This window comes from Wasmannia auropunctata, unplaced genomic scaffold, assembly GCF_000956235.1.
Source record: "Wasmannia auropunctata unplaced genomic scaffold, wasmannia.A_1.0 LD336101.1, whole genome shotgun sequence".
Taxonomy (NCBI): domain Eukaryota; kingdom Metazoa; phylum Arthropoda; class Insecta; order Hymenoptera; family Formicidae; genus Wasmannia; species Wasmannia auropunctata.
Window position 1 is genome coordinate 3,038,912 of NW_012026789.1, and position 21,791 is coordinate 3,060,702.

A 21,791-nucleotide genomic window follows, 5' to 3' on the forward strand; every position below is an offset into this window, starting at 1 on the left:
CGCGATGCATTGCGCGTTGCATGCATAGCAGCGATGCATCGCGAACGCGCAGCCAGCCAGCGGCGGCAGTGGCGCACGGTAAACTATTGCGAAAGTGTATTTAACTCGTTGCCGAAACTTGCCGTACGTTACGGGGACATCGAATTCCAACTTCCCAGGTCCGTTGCCGCCCTACCCAGGATCGCGCGCGCGTTTACCGTCGAAAAATGTCCCGTTCGCCAACGTCGATACCCCGCCGTGACCGCGGCGGCGACCGCTGGAAATTACTTCAATCTATATTTAAATTAAATGTGGATTTATCGCGCGTCGAGTGTGATGCGCCTGCCAGTAGAACGAGAAAACCGTGTCGAAACAAACGAACCTTCTTTTTTTTTTTTTTCAGTTCAATACATTATTTCACGGTAATTAGAACTTACGCGCTTTAATGAATGCTCCCCTGTTTGCGTAAGCTATTACGCCTGTATATCAATAAAAAATGTTCAAGAATTTAATCTAGCCGCAATCACGTGTTTTAATTAAAATGACGCGAGCGATTTTGTTTCTTATTTTACCTTCAACTTTTATTTTTATAGTTTCTATCATATTTTATCGGCTAAACTACATTTTCAACAATTGTTTAATTATAATCGAATAATTTAATTAAAGTAGTAAACCATTTACATATTTTATGTCTTATTTTTTATGTTATTTTTACTTTATCCCTCTTTCTCTTAAAATAAAAGCTTTTCGTGTCAAATTTTATTGATTAAATTATATGTTGAATAATGTAGCTTAATTATAATCGCGCAATTCAATTAAAAGATCGTACAATATTACTTCTGATTTTCTCAATTTTTATCATAAAAACATTTCAATTTTAAACATTTTGTTTTCTTTTCATATTTTGATGGACATAACATGTGCTCCAGAATTTACTTTATAATTACAATGTGCGCGCGCACGCGCGCGCGCGCACATACACACACACACACACACACACACACACACACACACACACACAAATCAATTAAATCAATCATAAATCAATATTTCTTATTTTATTCTTTCCTTTTGCCTTAAGTTTTATTTCTACGAGTATATAAGCATAATTTTACCAATATATATTATATCAATAAAGTTATTATATATTTTTTTGCACAGTTTATAAGATTTATATAATAAATGTATTAAATAAATTTTTGTCTCGTTAAAAATATATTTCGTATAAAATATTTGTTCCGAGCATAATGTTTTTAAAATAATTCGAAACGATATTATATGTATTGATCAAGGTATTGATATAACATTAGGCAATCATTACTTATTAAAAAGATGTTTTAATCACTAGCAATCGTGTGTGAAGAGTGCTTCATTAAAAAAAAATTGTGTAGCAAGAATTTAAGAGCTTAATCTTTGTAGCGACTTGCAAGAGAAATCCTCGAGAGATAGAAAATATGGTTTATACGTGCTGGCACGACGAGCACTGCGAAGACTCCGTGGAGTTCAAATGAAGACACGACGAGAAAGATTGAAGGGCGGCCGAGGATAAGGTCAGATACGAAAAAAGTACGGCGACAAAAGTTAGAAATGAAATCAACGTCGGATTCGCTGGGACTAACGACCACTATAATTAGAGAACCGCCGAATCCGCCAAAGTTCCGAACCGCATTGGTTGGCTGACTTTTCAATTTCGCGGAAGAAAGATCCGCAGTGCTCGGTGAAAGTTCGTGCTCGCTCAAATTAAATCCGGGATGTTGTTGCATTCAATCTCCGTAATGGTGGTCGAGCTATAAGCGGCCCCTCGTTACATTGCTGTTCACCCACCAAAAGAAATTGTTTTCGATAACATCCTCGATGCGTTTAGTCGCAAATAACAATTTTTTTAACGTAATTGTCGTATCCGCTGAACGTTAAAAGTATATTAAAGGGTCCTTTGACAGGCGAATGATGAGCACTGGAGTTGATTGATTTAGTATTAAACTATTAAGAAGATTGTGATGTTTTTCGTAATAGAAATCATAGAAGTTTGTTTGATATTTTTCGATTACTAGTAAATTGAGATTATGACTTTTGATTTATTAAAATGTCAGGTTCTTTGCGGTGCTCATCAAAATGACAGGTCAAAGTTTTTTAAATTAGACCGTCAACCCCAATCCTTTTAATATTAATCAATTTCCGCAGATAAATAACCAAGATTAATTAAAACTTTGGATGCGCATCCAAAGTTTTACATGTATATACATAAATATGAAAAACAGACTAGTTCAAGTTAATAAATTAGATATATATAACTTAGTATTCAGAGAATAATATGTATATAATGTCAAACGTTTAAATGTTATATTCGGTGAAAATAGGATAATGAATTTATCGCTTTAACTTTTGACTGCGAGAACCAGTCACATAATAAGCATATCTGGTTGGCAGCCGCGATCTATATATATATAGTAACTGTAGCTATAACTATATGAAAACGAAATATCTTTATTAATTTCTTCAGTAATATAAAATGATATAATTCTAACAGTAAATATAGTAAATTTTGCAATTTTAACAGGTATTACATGAAAAGAGCTATTAGACTGTCACTTTGAGAGGGATGTCAAAATATAAGTACTCCGCGCATGTAAACACGGAAAGAACAATTTTACTGAATCCAGATCTGAAAATAATTTTTGTTCAATATTCAAAATAATTTTGTGCGAAAGTTAAAGTGATTGCTAGAATATAAAAATGTTTTATAGTAATGCTTATCAGTTTTGCTTATCAGCTTTAATGTTACAACAAATTATTTTGATGATTCAAAAAAAATTATTTTCAGATCTGTTTTAGGCAAAATTTTTAGATCTTTCAACAAAATCGTTCTTTCCGTGAGAGCAAAATATAAACGCGATACATCAAAAGAAGTCTGATAATAACATTCACGAGACAGATAAAAATAAAAAAAAGAAGAAAAAGATAAAAATAGAAAAACTTATACATTTTTAATACTGAACGGTAGTTAAATGGCTTTCATCTCCAAATCCGGATGTGAAGCCATTTATTTGTTCGACTTTTTATTTTACATTCGTTATCGCTACATCGAAATGTCGACAACAGCAAAAAAATGTCATTTACAATAAAATTTAATCTAGATCGTAATATCTCGATTCGCGAAACAGCAAGCTCACGTGCAGGGATAAGCATCATAAACAGTTGCATAGCGAGTTCCAAATTATAAATCCTTTCCTACTGAAACTATTAAAACAAAAATCCACTGTCGACATTTAATAGTAAAACAAAAAATGTCGAAACATGAAATTTGAGCTCTTTTGACGTCCTTTTGAGTGAAATTCGAAACACGCGCGTCAACTGAACACCCTTCACTTTTCCTTCATTTATTACATCCACACGTATAGTAACGTACGAGTTTTTTTTTAGAGAGACATTCGATATTCGTCATTTCAATTTATTGACATGTTTTGATTCTCTCAATAAATAAAGCGAGTCGCGTTTGCTTCAGTTAATTAAAGAATTAAACGCGAACGCAAACGCGATCGGCATTATTATCTGTGTTATTGCAGGATGCAGTCTATGGCCGTCAAAATTTTATTTCAGCATGCGTGTCGGGGACTTCGCGTTTGTCCGGCGTGCCGTAACGGTTGCGATATGTAATAATTATTTGCGCAGCGAAGTTATACGACTGCGAGCCGCACAAAGGACCGGCAACAAGCACCCACAAAGCGCATTCAAATTTCCAACCAACGAATCGATCTACCGTTGTATAACTCGCCGCCAGTTAGCAAAGTTACACCCGCGAGCACCTGCAATTCCGCGAATAAATGGTGTGAACGAAAAACGGTCTCTGAGAAATTGCGGAGTCTTTTTAATCGCACAATATTATTCCGATATTGATACAGTATATACATATTACGGATCGTATCCTTATCTGTTAATTTAAAACGGTAAAATATATATAATGCATATATTACTATACACATTGTTAAAAAAAAGATACTCACAGATTTAATTTTAAGAACAAATAAACATTACAAATGCTAGTATCTCTTTTAATTAGTTTCACATGACAAATTGTTAAATAATATTATAATATTTATAATTTGGTTTAAGTAAAAAAGCATATTTACGAATTGTAATGTTATGTTCTTATTTTTAGCAACAAAAATTCAAATTGAACACAAAGTAATTTAAATGAAATGTGGTTGTAACAAAATAGCAATTTGCTTGATGTAAAAGAAAGAGGGAGAAGCGTGAGAAAGAAATTTAAAAAAGTTGAAAAATACAATTTTAATAAATTTAGAATTAAATTATTTAATAAATTTACTATCTGGTTTTGGTTTTTACGTACAATTTCAATGTCAGTGTTTCGCAATTGCTTACAATTATAAACTCTACAGTAATTAGAACCTTCTGGTAAATGTCTTTTCTTCGAAAAGAGAAAGGACCATTTTCTAACAATTTTAGGGCCCTCGCTTTATCCCCAGAGTCGTTATCTCATCCAGGATCGCGATCGAGCGCGACATTTATGAACCCAGAGACTCACGAGGATATTAATCTTTGTAGAAAATGGCGCAATCAAAGGGTGAGGGCGGAATAAAATTCTTGGGGCTCGCCGATTCGTCCCTATCTGCGAGGGTAACGTACCGCGAAAGGCCTTTCAGATTATTACACCTTAGCGCGCGCACAGGTCGAAGGGTGAAACGGGAATCGCGGTTTGCTACAAGGGGTCAGCTCGCTCGTATGCGCAGCTCAGCGGCTCCCTTCTCTAAGATACCGTGTATTATCATGCCTCTGCTCTTTATGTACTCCGCATCCTGCACCGGATATGCGCTCACACGGTTACACGGGCACACGAACGCGCTCGTACGTACGTAACTCACATGCACGAACGTGTATACCATCCTATACCATCTCGCGCTTGTTAATGCGCTAGACGATACTGCGGCTCCTAATTTACTAGCAAAACTTGATTTTCGGTTGAAACGATATTACTCTCTTACTTTAGATAAGTAATGGCAGCGAATTCTCGAATTTCGGAGATATTTGCGGATCTTCACGAGCGACAAATGATAAGTAATTGATTTTGAATTTTAAAAAATTCAAGAAATGTGTATTTTCATGCCAGAACGATTTCTTTTTTTTTTTTTACGCTAAATCCATAGTTCCTGTATGTCCCATTAAATAAAAACGAATATAATTATAATTTCGACTTAACGCTACGTATTGAAACGTAGAAACGAGAATAGTCTTTTTAGAATAGTCTTAAAAACTTCATATTTTATATTATAACACTAATATTATTAGACACACATAAATTGCTACTATTTTTATGTTGTTTGTTAAATACAATGTTAATAAGCATGTATAAAGAGTTTTATTCTCGCTTTATATTGTTACATGCAAAATCAAATATATGACTTGCACTTTATTTTTCGTATTAATTAACGTCAAATATAACATTTTTAAATTGAATTAAAGAGATGATATAGTCTTTTTAGAAAATTTACTAGTCTTATTTCGCAAAATTTATTGACTTCGTAAGAACGGAAGCGAGCGAAAGTTCGAAAATGTACGATTCTATCCCGGCGGCTGTCTAGGAGCGTTACCTTCGGTTAATCCGGCAAACGAAACGACTGGTCAAGGTAGTACATTAAGAATCCTTATGCTCGATTTCACGCGTAACGAATGAAGTCGGGGTGGATAAAGCCGGCGAGGGAGTGAGAGCAGAATTTATACGCGAAAGAATTTATTTGTTGTTAGCGGCGTTACGCATTAATCACAGACACTTTCGTAATCGGAGAAAAGCAAAAAAAAAATAAATAAGGATATTGAGCTGAAAAGTATATTGCTAATATAAAAATACTGCAATATGAACAATAAAGCAATATAATAACGCAGTTTTATGCGAGTCATTCAGTTTAATTGAACTGGAATAATCGAACTACGTGGTGTTTTATAACAAAAGTACGATAATTATTACGTTTATAAATATCAAACCTGCAGTAGAACTTGTTAATCATGCTCCCAAAGCTGCGAAATTTATAGAAATATATTCAAACATATTTTCTCTTCAAAACATTAAAACAAAAGAAAGAGAGAGAGAGAGAGAAGATGAGGAACGGAAGCCCCAGAGAACTCTAACAAATTGTCATTTGCAGTGCAATACTCGTTCCGTCCGCACAATAATCCAGTGCGACGCTGGCTGGCATCGCGGGCGTCGGGAGAAAATCCTTATACAGAGCGGAAAATGCTGGACCCCGACTAAATTAGACGCGCCCGTGAGATTCGGTTTCAGCAAGAGTCGAGCGTATGTCCCCACGGGAGTGGGGGAACATCTTCGGTTTGCATTTTGTCAAAAGATAATTTTAAATTAGCGTTGTTACACTTCTTTTCCGCTTCCGAATTTTGTCTATGTATTTGATGATCTATATAACTTCTGATTAGTAACACTGTAGCCTCTATCGCTGATACATATATCTATTCTTTCTATAACTATCGTTCTACACTAAAACATTGTTCTTTTTAACGTCTGTACGTTTAATTAGTTAATTTAAACTCTCCTATCGTTGAACCGAACAATAAACCGTATCCTCTTTCCCCGCCGTATCTTCCGCCTCGCAATAGTTCTTTCGATTCTTTGGAATGTTCGCAGGAAGGAAGCCGGGCTTGAAATCTTTTTGAGACCGAATGATTGCGCCCGAAAGGAATCCAATAAACGCACTCTATTGTTGCTGGAAACCGCGGCTAATTGCGAGGTTGGGCTTAAGACGAAGTAATATTTTTAAAAGCGAAGAATCCTTGGTGAAATATCGGCGCGTCTCTATCGGAATTTTTCTTTGGTTTATAACAATTAGATCCATCCTTCTTGAATTCACCATTTTACAGATAAAATATCTAAAATCAATCAGACAATTCGTAAACTCGATAAAATGTTGGAGCGTGCAATTACGCGTTGCGTTATTAAAAAGAGAAATTAAAACGATGAAAACTGTTAAAGGTTACGATTGCAAAATAATTTCATTTTAAAATACAATGGTTTCCGCACAAAAGATTGGTGCAAATTCGAAACGAGAAACTAAATACCGTAAGTAAATTTCATTTACAAACAGAACGCAATACAGTAAACATACAGATTAATTGCGTCACAAATCAGCCGTTGAAAAAAGTAATTCGATAGATGATTTTAACGAGACAATTGTTGTCATTTTTTACGTGTCTGCAATGTATTCTTTATTACAGGAAAGAAAGATATACGCCCCTCATTAAAATTTTATATTTATTAAAACATTACTTTCAATGGACAATTTTAACGAAGTTAACTGACTATGTTTTTTTCTTAGCAATTTTTTAATCATTATATAAGAGAAGATTCTCTTCTCAAGATATTAAAATATTACTTTTCAGTATATATATAAATAATTAAAAAAGGGAAACAATTGCGTTCTTTACGTAAGCTCATCGTGACAATACTCTGTTGTGGCAAGAAATTTCTAACTGGCAAGAAGATCGGGCGGGAATTCAATTACAAAACCGAAATGATAACTTGTCGGACATATTGGGTCGCGTCTGACCTGTTTCTGCCATTTGCGAACTATGGCAAGTATGTCCGGCGTCCAAGGGTTAATGTAGAGGTCGAACTCGAAGAAAGGGGCCGTAAATTGCATTAAACGACATTGTCCACATTCCGAAATACTCGGCAGCCAAAATTATTCCGTATGATTCTACTATATACGATCGAAAAGATATTTATCATCGGCGCATTTCCATATTTTGTTGCTACGTAAAGGTGCAAAATTGCATGTTGAAACTCAACAACAACAATTGCACAAATTGCAAATAGAAGAATGAATAAAGCAAATTTCTCTGTAATAATAAAGATACGCACGAATTATACAAACATTAATTTTAATATTTTATATTGATATTAACCCGTACATTTCAATACTGAATTTTCGTTATAGAAAAGTCGACTCGATATTCAAATCATTAGTACCTGTCATTAACAGTTAATGAGACAGAAAGTTTTAATTGTCAATCATCAACAATTTCACCTCGTATCATTTTGCGGCATGATGTATCGGGCTTTGACGTTGGCATTTGTACCATTAATGAAAATCAATTTCGTGCGAAACGCCGCGAACATTACTGCATCATAAAATAATACGTTGTAATTCTGGATAAATCCCAATTCCATTTCCGACTAGTACTTATCCCTTTCCGCGCTACGCTCCAAAATTAATCTCTTCTAATAAAGAAACGGAGGTAACTTCGAATTTTATCCTTGGAAATACGCAGAAAAGCCGCTCGTAACCCGCGCCATCGTACTGTTTCGCATATTATATTACAAAAAACGGAATAAAAAATTTCAATCACGTATAATTTCACTGTTATCTCCGCAATATTTGCTTCAGAAAAGGTGGCGGTGTTTAAAATCTTTTCGAGGTTGAATTATTGTATCAAGAGAAACCTTTTAAAGCTACTCCATTGTTACAAGCAAGCCTTTACTAATTGCGAAAGAGAGAGAGAGAGAGGAGACAGATGCTGCAATCGTCTTTAAAATCGATCGAATTTTAGTAGACCGCGAAACGGATGCCATAGTGGCTGCAACAAGGAGATACGAAAGATCAAAGGAAGTAGAACGCGGGTGCACCTGCAATCACTTGACGAGACTCTCTTTTGTGACGACGCATCTTCGAAGAGGGAAGACTCTTTTGCGGACGCGGGTGAGACATATTTAACGATATTTCTACCTTGCGATGCGCTCGGAGAATTTTCAAACGAATATACTTATGACAGCTCTGAAATGAACTCATTCGTTAATTATCAGGCCCAGACTGCGATAAACAAATTAAATTTTTAATATATCCTCTATTAATATATGTACTAACAAAGAAATACCAATTACTACAGTATATACTATAATATTCACTTATTTAATCAAATCAAAATATAAAAAAGTTCAAAAATCAAATTAAACACAAATAATAATGCGAATAATTATAAATCCTAATGATTTAATTCGTCTTATTGGCTATTTTTAATTTGTTTTTCAATTTTGTTTAATAATACCGGATGTAATAGTATATACACCTAGCGAGATAAAATTTCCAGTCCAAAATGAAACTGTTTGTATGATTGAGAATGTTATTTTATCAATCAATAATTTAATAAAAATTCCATATCTAGAAAAAAAATCTGTGAGGTAACATTTAGAATATTCAATACATCAAATTCAAGTGTTTTGAACCTTTATGATATAAATAACTATATAGATTATTATTTGGCTGCACGGTTATATGATTATGCGATTGACGACATCGCATTACTCAGCTTTACTCAGAGACAAGCAACTCGAGTTTATGACGTTCCTTTATGAAATGTTAAGCAATTTCGCGCGCGGACTCGAATACGCTTACGCGGAAAATTAGTGGCACTAAAAAGCTGTGACGTCGAATGAAGATTCCATTACAACTCGCGAGAGAGAGCGAGAGAGAGAGAGAGAGAGAGAGAATTGTCGAGTAAATGTACATACGCGACGCGAAATAATTACCTCCCGGAATAGCCTCAAGTGCACACCTCCGAAAAGGAAAAAGCTCTCCCGATGCGGCACGGCATACCGCCGCGAGAGGAATTCGATAAACGCGCGGCGTATTGTTATTACAAATGTTGACTAATTGTAATTGAGAGAATGTACACACGACCCGCGAATTGAAATCTTTATGATCGATCGGAATGCGCGCGACGACTACGGGCTTTAACGGTGATATGCGCGATGCAATGCTCGTTTTGCAGTAAAACTGCAACGCGAAATAATTGATCGGTGGCGCCGCCACCGCCGCCGCGCATTCGCGGTAATTAAAAGCATTTTATTTGCATTCTAAATGTTACTTTTGGTTTTATTTTGTGGACTGCACGCTGCGCGAACAGCGGGCGGCCAGCAGCGACGGCGATTCCGTTGCGGCGCCAAAATTCCTGTCGCTTGCTCGTACGATTCGCGCGAGCGTAACCATTCAATTCTTTTCCGCCGTAAAAGCTAAATAAAAGCCAACATTTTAAGGACTTCAGTGGCATTTCCAAAATTCTCTTCCGAAATGCTCTTGACCATTTTTAACTGGAAATTATTGTGCCTGTGAAATATTTAGCTCATCGCAGTTGCGCGTGCATTGTGAATTTTAGCCACTATTACGCGAAACGTTAGATATTACATCTCACATGTTTTATTGCGTTTCCTCTGCGCGAGAAATAAACTAAAAGTCTTCAAATGAACGTACGTAATTTTTTACGTAAAAATGATATGAAAATGTGCACGCGGTGCATGCTGATATGCATGCGCAAAGTCGCATTATTATCATTTCATTTGACAATTGCTGTATGAAGAAACTCATTAACCTGTTCAATGATTACTCATGGATACATCAATTGGACAAATTGGAGAATTTATAGTCGCGCGAGATTTATCATGAGATATTACGAAGATCGAAATACCATAATTAGTCGCCACGCGACACCATTAATAAACTATATAATGCGATCAAATCAATTTATGCGCGTATTTTCGGATTATAACGGTATTGGGATTATTGTTTTGTTCCTGAGTTTAAATTTTCAGCTAAATCAACAAATAAGACCGTATTGATTTTTCCACTGACATATAAAAATAAGGAAACATTTCTTTAAGAAAGATTACATTTTCCTTTGTTGGTTTAAATAAAATTAAAAACCGTTTCTTTTCGCAATCTGTTCAGTTATAAGAAGTTATCATCAATTTCAATGGAAATTTTAAAAAATATTGCTGCACGGATGAAATATCGAAATATCTCAGCTGTTCTTTCCTCGTCGATGTATGATAAAGATATAGGATTTACGGTTGCTTTATAACAAATAAAAAATCCGACAATTTGCAATCGAAGCGTTGTGGAATCATGGTAAAATCGATCAGAAATATCTTTCTAGCCAACGGTTGGCGAATAGTCAAGGGAAAAACAGTTTACGAGTTATAAAACTACGCCTTGTGTAAACTGCAACCATGATTGGTCGTTTCGCTTTTGTGATGTATACTCTATGACATTAACCGTTCAAACAGTACGCTGAAACTAGGCGCAGTGGAGCCATATCCTCGTTTACGCCGCAAGTTCGTTCCATAACTTATCCCATACCATATCTTCTTTATTGCTCTGTCATACGATACGATCTCCCAAAAATTTTACAAACTACTCTGTAACAATTTTGCTTTACTTTCATGTGATTTATACAAGTATCCACAAAATAGCTTCTAAGATATTTCATAATTTTAAACAGAATTCGTAATTTTTAATATTAGCCGCAAGAATAATAAAAATTGTACAACAAGTAATGATTTTTCTCGTAAAAAAAAAGCAACTTTTAGTCGATCAAAAAATAATATTTGAGAAAAAATCATATTTGAGAGGTATCTCAGAATAGAATATTACAGAGCTAAATTATTAAATTGAATTTTAGTACCTATGTAGATCAACTTACGGCGAAACGTAGTTAGAAACAAAGATTTGTCGAACCACAATAATGCACGTCAAGAAGAGGTAATCCACTAATTCCTTTCCCTTTGAAATTTAACGTAACACGTTACATTCACACTCGGTACACCTATAGCGAACGGCAAAAAGGCTCGTTCTGTCGCGAAAGCTTCCGCGCGTAAACAAACGTTAGCCGCATCGAGCTGATGCTCCTATCCCAACTTTCCTCTCTGCTCTTTTCACCGGCGTGTTGGCACTCCGTGCACCTCGATTTTCTCGCGACTTTTCATCGTTCCCAACGGTCTCATCGGCGCGAATCAACGAACCGTATACCAGCACGATTTTACTTACGTTATACATCGTGCAAATCAAGTCGTTCGCGAATGATTGATACCCGCGTATATTAATCGCTGTCTTGATGCATACACATTAAATATCTTGTTATTCAAACGATCCAGTTTTCTCGTCTTTCAGTAGAAAACAATCTCGAATCTGCAGTTCATCCCTGATTTTTATAAACTTCATGTCATGAATCAATTCAAAATAAGAGAAAAAAAAATACACTTCTTTAAAACGGTTTAACTTAAATATCTGATTCTTTTTAATCGAATATCATCGAAACCATGCATGTAATATAAGTAAAGGTGGTTCAAAAAAATTTTTGTTAAAAAAATATTGGAAGTATATCTCGTAATTATATACGAAGCGATTTTAATATTGTAAAACTTTCAAAAAATTTCGGTAAGCTCCGAAATAACGTTTTACTCAGTAAATCTGCAAATGAGCATATATGTAAAACGTATCTCTCTTATTTCCGCTTATCCTATAATATATTTGAAGCTCATAAAAAGATTGGAAGGAGATAGAGTTTTTACAGTTTCCTCTTTCCATATTATTTCCTCTTCGCATATTTATATATGAACGTTACATTCATTGAGATATTTCAATTAATGATCAATATAAATTTGCGATATACTAAATACATAAAATATTAATATGACAATAATTTACGTCGAAATGCGTGTACTTCGCTATACAGGAAAATAAATTTGCGCGGACTAATGGAAAATATGTTATGCAGTGTATAATGCCAAATTCCGCGGTTGCCAAACAAGCGAAGTCACATTCAAACAACAAGTTTTTGCTAAACGTAAAACGAGACATGTATTTTACTTCCGTATAAGCTGACCTACTAATCTAAGAATTAATTAAATCTGCTGTGCCGTCGAGATTTCATTTCATGTCTGTAATTCTTCGTGTACTGCTCATATAATTCACCTCACATATGACTATTTGGCAAAAACATGGAAATATATATATGAAAGAATTTTAACCGCAGAATTTTAGAACTTTATTATTTCAGTTCATTATTCGTTATTAAATTATTGCAATTTTTAAAAACATATAATATAAAATGCATATAAGTAAAATCTTAAAAAATTTATTTTCTATAAGTATCCAGAAAAAAGAGCTTTATAAATATTCAAATTTAATTTGCTATTCTCAGTTTACATAGTCCTTCTATTTTAGACTTCTAAGCTTACCGACTTTGTTTGTAGTACTGCAAATTTGAAATTCTAAATCTTTGAAAACGTCCATTCGCTTTAAAATTCGCTTCAAAAAGTTTGGAGCTTGAAATTTCTAAAAACCTTAGAGTTTCTTTATGTTCCATTTTCCACCTATTCATTTATCTCTCATCGGGAATCCTTTGCTTAAATCCTATTCGAAATAATCCGTTCGTACTACTACTGGTCTGCTCTTCCGGTTCATGAAATATGTATTAAAAGTACCGTGATGCTGGTATACAAATTAACTCAGCTGCCTCAATTTAAAAAGAAAAACGCGGGGACGACGTATCTCATTTGGTTGACGCGTCCTCGCATTCCCCACGGAAACGCCTCGCTCGAAAACTTTCCCGAAGAATCCGACGTAGCGACGTCTAATGCATCTTGACGCGCGTTTCACGAGGAAAATGCGGAAAAACTGCGCAAGCACTGAATGTCGACAAATTCAACCTTCAGGCGGCGAGATCGTGACAAAAAGTCAGATTGGCAAATAACAATGTCCTTATCGAGATGACATGGGAGTCAATTTTTCAAGTTTCTTGTGTTTATATCTTTTTTTCAAGTTGTCAGTTACTAATATCAATATTTGAAACAAAAAAATATCCGAAAATATTGTACTAATTGATTGAAATTTTTAAAAATTTTAAAACATAAACATGTTGGACATAAACATGCTACTTCCAAAATTAAAAAATTTGTTTAATGAATAAACATTGTAATTAAAGTTAAAATGTTTTAATATTTTAAAGTTTGGAACGATAATAATTAAGATTATTACAATTTTATATGTAAAACATTATTAATCTTATAATAATTTATCTAAATTTTATGCACGTTAAAATATTTTTAAACTCATAAATATACATAAAAATGTTTTGAGGAAAGTTAAAAAATATTTACAAGTTACGGGTAACGCACTACACCATGCAAGGTCACAATTAAATACAATCAATATTTCAGAATTTAGTTTGATATATTTAGAACATTTAGATTGAACACATTCATTTTCGAAGTTTTATGATGATTTCAAAATTCCCTCAACTCTTTTCTATTTCTATTCTAACCTGCTTTATATAAGTGCATAAACTTTCCTCTTTTGTTCCGCAATTAAAAAATTACTATCAGAAACGATGCCGCTTTGCTGTCAACGTATTCGGCAGTCAAGTAATTTGCGACTCAGAATTCTCTAAACGTGAGGTAATACGTGTGCGTAACAAAAGAAGAAACTTTGATGAAATACGAAAAGACTTCGTGCAGTTTTAGAAACGTATGAATAAATTCATTTCAGAGTCGCGACGAGAGCTATAGTATAATACTTTGCGAGCCCTTGCAAAGATATTGAAATTAAAGCAACCTAAAGATCAAAAATTTTCAATTTCGATGTTCTTTCAATATTAATAGTAAATGTATAAAGTTATTCAAATGTCTAATTTTAGATTTATAAAAATTTGCACAAAAGTCATATTTTTTTATCATCTATAAAAAAAACTTGACTTTTACGCTCTTCATTTTATTATTTCTTCAAAAAAAGGCAAATTCAATGTTAACGCTTACCGCAATGTCAAAGTTTTACCGCGACAGAGCCAAGTCACATTTGCCAGCCACAATTTGCTCTGTTATTCGCAATTTTAATCAATTATCGAAATGTTTGGAATCAAATGGCTTTAATTAACTGTTGGAGCTTTGCAAACCCTCACGACGTCCTCTTACTTTACGCTTTGAGTAGCCGTAATTACTTCCGTTTCGCGTTCAACATTAAATAACACACACTCGACGTCGTTTAATAGTAGGGCCAAGTACGAGTAAAATTACTTGACTACACTCCGATTTCGCTTCGGTTATTTTGTTGCTGTTTTTGTTGTTGTTGTTGTTGTGAGAGGGGCTACGGGTCTCTCTCTGATAGAGATTCCCGATCGGACGGTAAATATTTAAACGCGAAACGAATCTGACTGCGTCCAAGTCGTTTGCTGACGTTGCAATCACGTTGAGCTTTAAACGCAAAGTCGCCTGAGAAATTAACTTGTAATGATTTGGAGCGATTCAACTATTAGGACAGCAATTCGTAAAATTGGCAATTTTATTACTGTTGGAAAGTACTAAAAATAAAAAACTAAAATATTGAATTAAAATAAACTGTATAATTATATGTAGCAATACTGAAATCCCTCTTTTTCATATAACAATATACTTCAATTTAAATTTGTAAAATGTTATAATGAAGAATTGGAAATTATTTTAAATGAAGAATTAAGAATTATTAAACTATTACAAATCCTAAGACATTTGATTTTGTGAAATGCATATTTCATATTTGCTTATGTCAACTTTGAAGAAAGAAATCACGAAATAAATTATGAATACTTAATTTTTTCTCGATTATATCAAAAGTACAATCTAGTGATAATAAACCTAATCAGTCCATTTATAATAATCTCAATTTCAACAGTGATTTATTAGCAAGAAATACGGAGCTGTGTCTCGAGGAGTGACAATGTAATTTCACTGTAGGAGGGGAGTTACAGCAGAGTCCGACGCGCATTTTCTTTTCGCATGCAGCGTGGCGCCCGGCCTTGATGGTCCACGAAATAACGGCGACATGGCGATCTCGTTAAAGCCGCGGTGTGTAAAATGGGTTAAAAACCCCTCATTTTCACGCCCGAGGGACGAAATTACGCGGCCGGAATACCCAGTGGCTTTTGTCACCGGGTGATTCAATTGCCACGTTACCAACAAAAGTATACGTCGCTTTGTCCGCGTGTACACAAAGCGACGTTGCCTCGCGAAAATTGGAATAATGTCCGACTCGCAAAGAGCCCAGGCACGTGCCTTCTTACTCATCCATGTAAAGAAAGTAAGAATTATGAAATATGTATGTAGATATTTTTTAATTATCCCCCAACTCTCTCGACCCTCCCTTAAGTACATTTCTAAGTTTCATTTCATCTCAATTTCCACAGTCGTACGTGGTAATCTATTTAAGACAAACAGTGATATAAGATTGTGCATCCTATACAACTCTATTATTTTAAGATAAAGTCAAATTTCTAAGTGAGATTTAGATGTTTCAATGCTTACGTTTAAAAATATTCACTATTCGAAAATTTTTATCGAAGATTCTCGTAGTAGTCCTCGCAACAACAGTAAAAAAAAGTAATTCACGCAAAATCAAAATTACAATCAAGAACTTTTATTCATATTTTTTGCCGCACGACTAAATAAAGTCGAGTATATTTAAAAAAAATTTTTAAACTATGCTATTATGAAACGCAACATAAATTGCTTTGTTTGTATGTATATTTCGGTATACCTAATTAAATATACATACATATTTATATTTTTTAATTATTCATCGTTAAAAATGCAAAAGGAAAATTGTGGCTAATCATTTATGGATCATTTATAAAATTGCGAATTAGCTTAATACTATCAAGAGAGTAGTGGTATAAGTGTCGGAAACGATAGACAGATTAAGTTCCATAATACTGTTTTCGAACTGCGCGTAACAACTAGCGGAGTAATAATTCTCCATCAGTACTATCTATTAACAAGACTGATAGATTTACTCAATGCGCACGATACACAGCGAGACTCAATTGTGTTAAAACGATCACGTATTCAACGATCGATATTTACTCCTTTAAAGCACGATGTTTAGTAAACTTGCATCTCGAAATTCTATCTCGTGATATAAGTTACGTAAACGATACAATACCGATTTACTTTTTACGTAATTTTATTTTGAAGACTGTGCACGCGGGGTTATTGATTTGCCCCCCGTGTATCTTACAAGTTTTTTTTATAAATATACTAATATTACCACATCAGAATTATATAATTGCGATTGTATAGCGTTCGCAAATGCTATAACATTCGTATAGATCTCGCATAAAGTACCAATCAATAAAAACATGCATGAAATATAAACTGTATTCTCCGTTATTTAACTCTTCGGAAGTGCATGTAGTCGTACCACAAATCCAATCTCGTGTCTACCTGCACCGATATGATGTAACAACCGATCATATTTATATTACCGCTACATATTGGAAAAAAAGTGTGCTCCGCGAGCGTGCGATATTCGTCTGTTTTCCAAACTGCGTACGCCGAGCTTTTACTGAAAACTGTTTTCTGCCGCGGTTACGCTCCGCACGTTAACTCCTTCGTACCACATCGGTAATATTAACGGAAAGTCATAAGTTCCCCGTTTTCCTCAAGAATTGTCGAGTTCAAAGAACTTGTTGGACGTTTATTGGTCATGATAGTGTTGGAATAATCAAGACAATTATTCGAAATGAGATATATCAGCAGTAAACAGTTTAGCATGACTCTGTTTTAGCGGAGTTATCAGTTTTATTTAGCAATTGCGACGAAGTGCATCGACATCGCAATGTCAATTAAGCTCATTCGTTTCTACTATTGTTGCTGTTAACTATTCTGGTATAATACACATTAATATAAAATGAATCTGTTGTTTACATCTGTTGTAACACTTTACTTTCTAGAAAATAGACATATCACGAATTGCTAACTGAAAGATTTAATTGTATTACATTTGTACACATTGAATGTATACAAATTTCTTTACACGTTCAATTACATTCTGTTTTAAGATTTAATTTTAATTGTTTAATTTTAATCCTCTCTCTTACTCCAACGCATAATATCCCGGCCTTTTTGCAAAATATGAAATGTTTATTCAACTTTAACAACCATTAAACGTTCTTCGCGTTCCATGCTCAAACGGCTATAGATTATTTAAACTAGCACTCACCGATTTCCTGATTGGTTATCCTGGCATGGCAGCTACCGCAAGCATAGAGTAGAAGCGTGAGAAGAGACGCGAGGGATCCAAGGGGGGTGGCCATCTCATCTCGAAGCATCTCGACGCCCCGACGTCACGTCACGTCACGTCACGTCACGTCGCGTCGCGTCAACTCGTGTCAGCGACACACTTGCCCCACTCTTCTTCTCCTTTTTACAACACCCGTCGTCGTCTTCCGCTCCCTCGCCGTCGACGAAAAGCGCGAGCCAGGACCAGGCACTCTTGGAAGCACTTTCCGCGACTCAAACTCTCATCGTCGAACTTTTCCTCCACAAATTCTTCTCATTCGTCCGCGGATTTTTCCTCGTCACCTTCAAACACAATCATCAATACATTGAAACCATCAATAAATCACGAGAGAACCGTGCTCACAACTTTCTCTCCTTTCTTTATTTTTTACTTTAGGGACCGTACTATACGTGTCCACCCTTTTGTAGAGAAAATTGTGACGGAGAATGCCAAGTAAAAAAGCACTGCAAAAGTGTTACGGATTCAATAGTTTTTGAATGGCAAATTTATCTTATATTCATATATAATATGAATATAAGATAAATATGGGGCGAATATAGAAAATAAATCAAACAATATTTCCTTTGAAATTCGTTTGAAAACGTTAGTAAAATAATCTGTTCTATAATATTCTGCTTCTCTATTTATGTTGAGCTGAGAGAAGTGTGGGGAAACTACAGATCGCTAATTGAGGGTAATCCAGACTTTGGATAATCCAGACCGTGCAACCTGGTTCTAAGTACTTCAAACTGATATTAAATTGACCCTGAGATGTACTAAGTAGTTTAGTTCAGCATGAATCAAATAAAATTTTAAAATTTAAAGAAAAAAATGGATATTTACTTTTAAATTCGTTCCATACGCATGGAACCAAGTAAAGAATCAACCTTTGTAAAAATTAAATTTTTCTTGACTTCGCAAAATATAAATATCCCACTTTCGGTGTCGACATTAACTGTTTGGTAAGCAGTTAACGGGATACCTAAATTTATCAACGGCGAAACGTCGTTTACTTTCTAATTTAGAATTTGCTCGCGAGCAGCGTAAAGCTTGACGCCGCGATTTCGGAAAATTGCGACTCTTGCAAATGTAACGTGCGAGCTCACGTTACCCATTTCGCGTAACGCCCTTACGTACAAGCTCGCCCTCTCGAATTCTATTCTGCTGATTTTCCTTTCTCACCTGTAGCGGCGAAACGCACGCAATTCCAATGGCAGTTGCTCCTGCCGCTCAAACTCTCTCGATAGCTGACAGTGTACATTCAGCGTAATCACGCTGCTGTTTCTTTCACCCCCTTTCTTTTTTTTTTTCGAAAAAAATACCTGTACATCCGGAGAAAGAGTTGTCTCTTCCACCATTTTCACGAAATATTTTTTTGCATCCGTTCCCACAGAAATGAAAGAGAGAGAGAAAGAGAGAGAGAGAAAGAGAGAGAGAGAGAGAGAGAGAGAGAGAGAGAGAGGGAAAGGTGAGAGGTGAAAAATATTTCATCCGGTGATGCAATTGCTTCCGTCGCGGATAATTCGACCGACAAAAATCCGGGAGAAAAAAAATATGCACAGCCCTAGCGCACGCTCGTATCCACCGCCGCGGTGATAGGCAGCGTGCTTCTTGTCCGAGTTTTTGACGCGCGCGCGACAGGTCTCGTCGATTGTTACACGGCAGAATGACACAGCGCACCGGTGCTTAAATATCGCGATTGTCGTTTAATCGAGTTACGTGCCCCAGTTATTATTTTATTTACCGATCGGTCGTGCAACAAGTTTATTTCCGGATACTTGCCGTAGCCGCCCGCCGCCGCTCTTACCACCCTTGTTATATCGAGACTCGTGCGTTCATATCGTGATATATCGCGTCGTACGATTCCATTAACTTTGATATATAAGAACGCTGATCGACACGTTGCGCTTCAGAAAAGAAAGTAATGTATCTGCAGCGTAAAACGTACCTATACAGCTTTCATCGTTTTGCTTTCCTCAGAAGAGAAAATGTAACAAAAGAAGTTTCTTGGGAAATGACAAAATCCATTTTCATAGGAAGAAAAAAAAAGTTAATTTGAATAAAGACTTTTCTGTCGTATACTATTTCTGGTTACGAAGATGTTACGAAGAGCGCCTGAAGAAAGCATCCTAACGCATTAAAACTTGCAAATCTCAACGGTATTCATAAAGGACCTATCTTACCGAAGTAGTGAAAGTTTTTCAATACCGATTGAAGTAAATTATCGGGGGACGCATTTCCAACGGCATGGTCTACTATCATCAGTATGGTTACTTGGGAAATTACAAACACTTTAAAAATGTAAAGTCGCGCACTAAACGCAAGACTGTTTTGAAATTGTCGCATTTTGCAAATGTACCTACTTGTCGAAATCGTAACTGTACTTTTACAGTTGTTGTAGGTCAAGTTAGCAAACATGAAAGAATTACAAATACTGAAAATGCTAACAAATTCTAACAAATAGCGGATTAATGAATACTTTTACAGTTGTTGTAGGTACGTCAAGTTAGCCAGTTAACAAATATGAAAGAACTACAAATACTGAAAATTCTAACAAATTCTAACAAATAGCGAATTAATGAATTCTTATATTTTTTGCAACATTAATCAAAAATTGAAAAATCAGATTGAAAAGTAATAAATATAAGTAATATAGAGTATTATCTAGTTGCAATATTTTTCAAATGCAACATTGTCAGATTGTCTACTTGAAATACAATCCCGCCGCAAAACCAGAAGTAATGTTTTATAATAATTATAAACACCCAATGCTATTTAAAATTCCACGATACAATTAGCAGGGGGAAATTACAAATACTTTGAATTAAATGACTTAATTCGATACCGCTCGGTATTGTGATAGAGAACTGCCTTTAAGTACTTCTCGTGGGTGAGAAACATAAATAATTAATTTCTCCCCTCTTCATTCGCTCGAATATCTAACGAAGCAAAAAATAGCAGCAATTTTCACGATGGATGAGTAAACAAACGAGCGAGCGAGCGAGCGGGAGGAGCGCGCATCGAAGGATGTGCACTGCCCGAGAAATTGCAATGTAAAATTGTAAAATTGCAAGCGGGCAGTATCGGGCCGTTTAATTCAAGACTAATTAACGGTTCAATCACGTTCCATGCGCAGATATCGCGAGGGACTCGGTAAATTACGATTCATTAATCCACACCGTGCATAGTCTATGTCTATATAAAAGAAGTGTTCGGACAGTTCCATTCGGGAGTTAAACCACTATCTGAAAATTTGTGCACTAATTCCGCAATATTCGAACAATTTCACTAGTCAAAGAGACGGTGACCCAAAATGAAATTCCATTTTAGTATTATGTGAGGTTTCAATCTCCTAAACATATACAACAGTTCATCAGTTTTTTTTTTAATTTAATGTAACTTAGATAAAATAAATGTAGATATATAAGAATTCATATGAATCTATTCATATAAATGTATTTATACAAACAAAGCAAATAGATTGATATGATAATTTATTGAAACCAAAATCCTTGAAAAAAAATTCTTTTTATTCTCTTCTATATAAAGCAGATAATTTAGTTTATTTGATACTTTATATTAGGCTTTATATTAGGAAACTTTGTACTAGAAAACAAAACATTCTAACCAAATTGGAACAATATCTCGCTAAAAAGTTCAAGATATTTTTATATGAACAGAAAAATCAATTCGGAAATGATACTCATACAATGGTTTGATAGTCAAACAAAAATATAGAACTTGTAATAATACCTCTTCCACAAGTAGAAATATTTCGTGTCATAATAATAGAGCAATACTCCACTATTACGTTACATATGAAATGCTTCAAGCTACACTTCCCTCTGTTTATATTTAGTTCAATCAGTTTTTTCGAGATATGTATAACATATCCAGGATTGGGAAAGTTACTTCATAGAAATT

At 35.0% G+C, this 21,791-nt stretch overlaps 1 protein-coding gene across 4 annotated transcripts in view; it reads right to left on the bottom strand.

Moving 5' to 3' along the window:
• LOC105459264 (nephrin-like) overlaps positions 1-21,791 on the bottom strand; it is a 250,206-nt gene that overhangs the window by 223,173 nt on the left and 5,242 nt on the right. For all 4 annotated transcript variants that reach the window (XM_011705174.1, XM_011705166.1, XM_011705157.1 and 1 more), the window contains exon 2: positions 17,808-18,169. In XM_011705174.1, coding sequence (XP_011703476.1) covers positions 17,808-17,916 — 109 coding nt within the window. In that variant the 5' untranslated portion in view covers positions 17,917-18,169. The remainder of the gene's footprint in view (positions 1-17,807; positions 18,170-21,791) is intronic.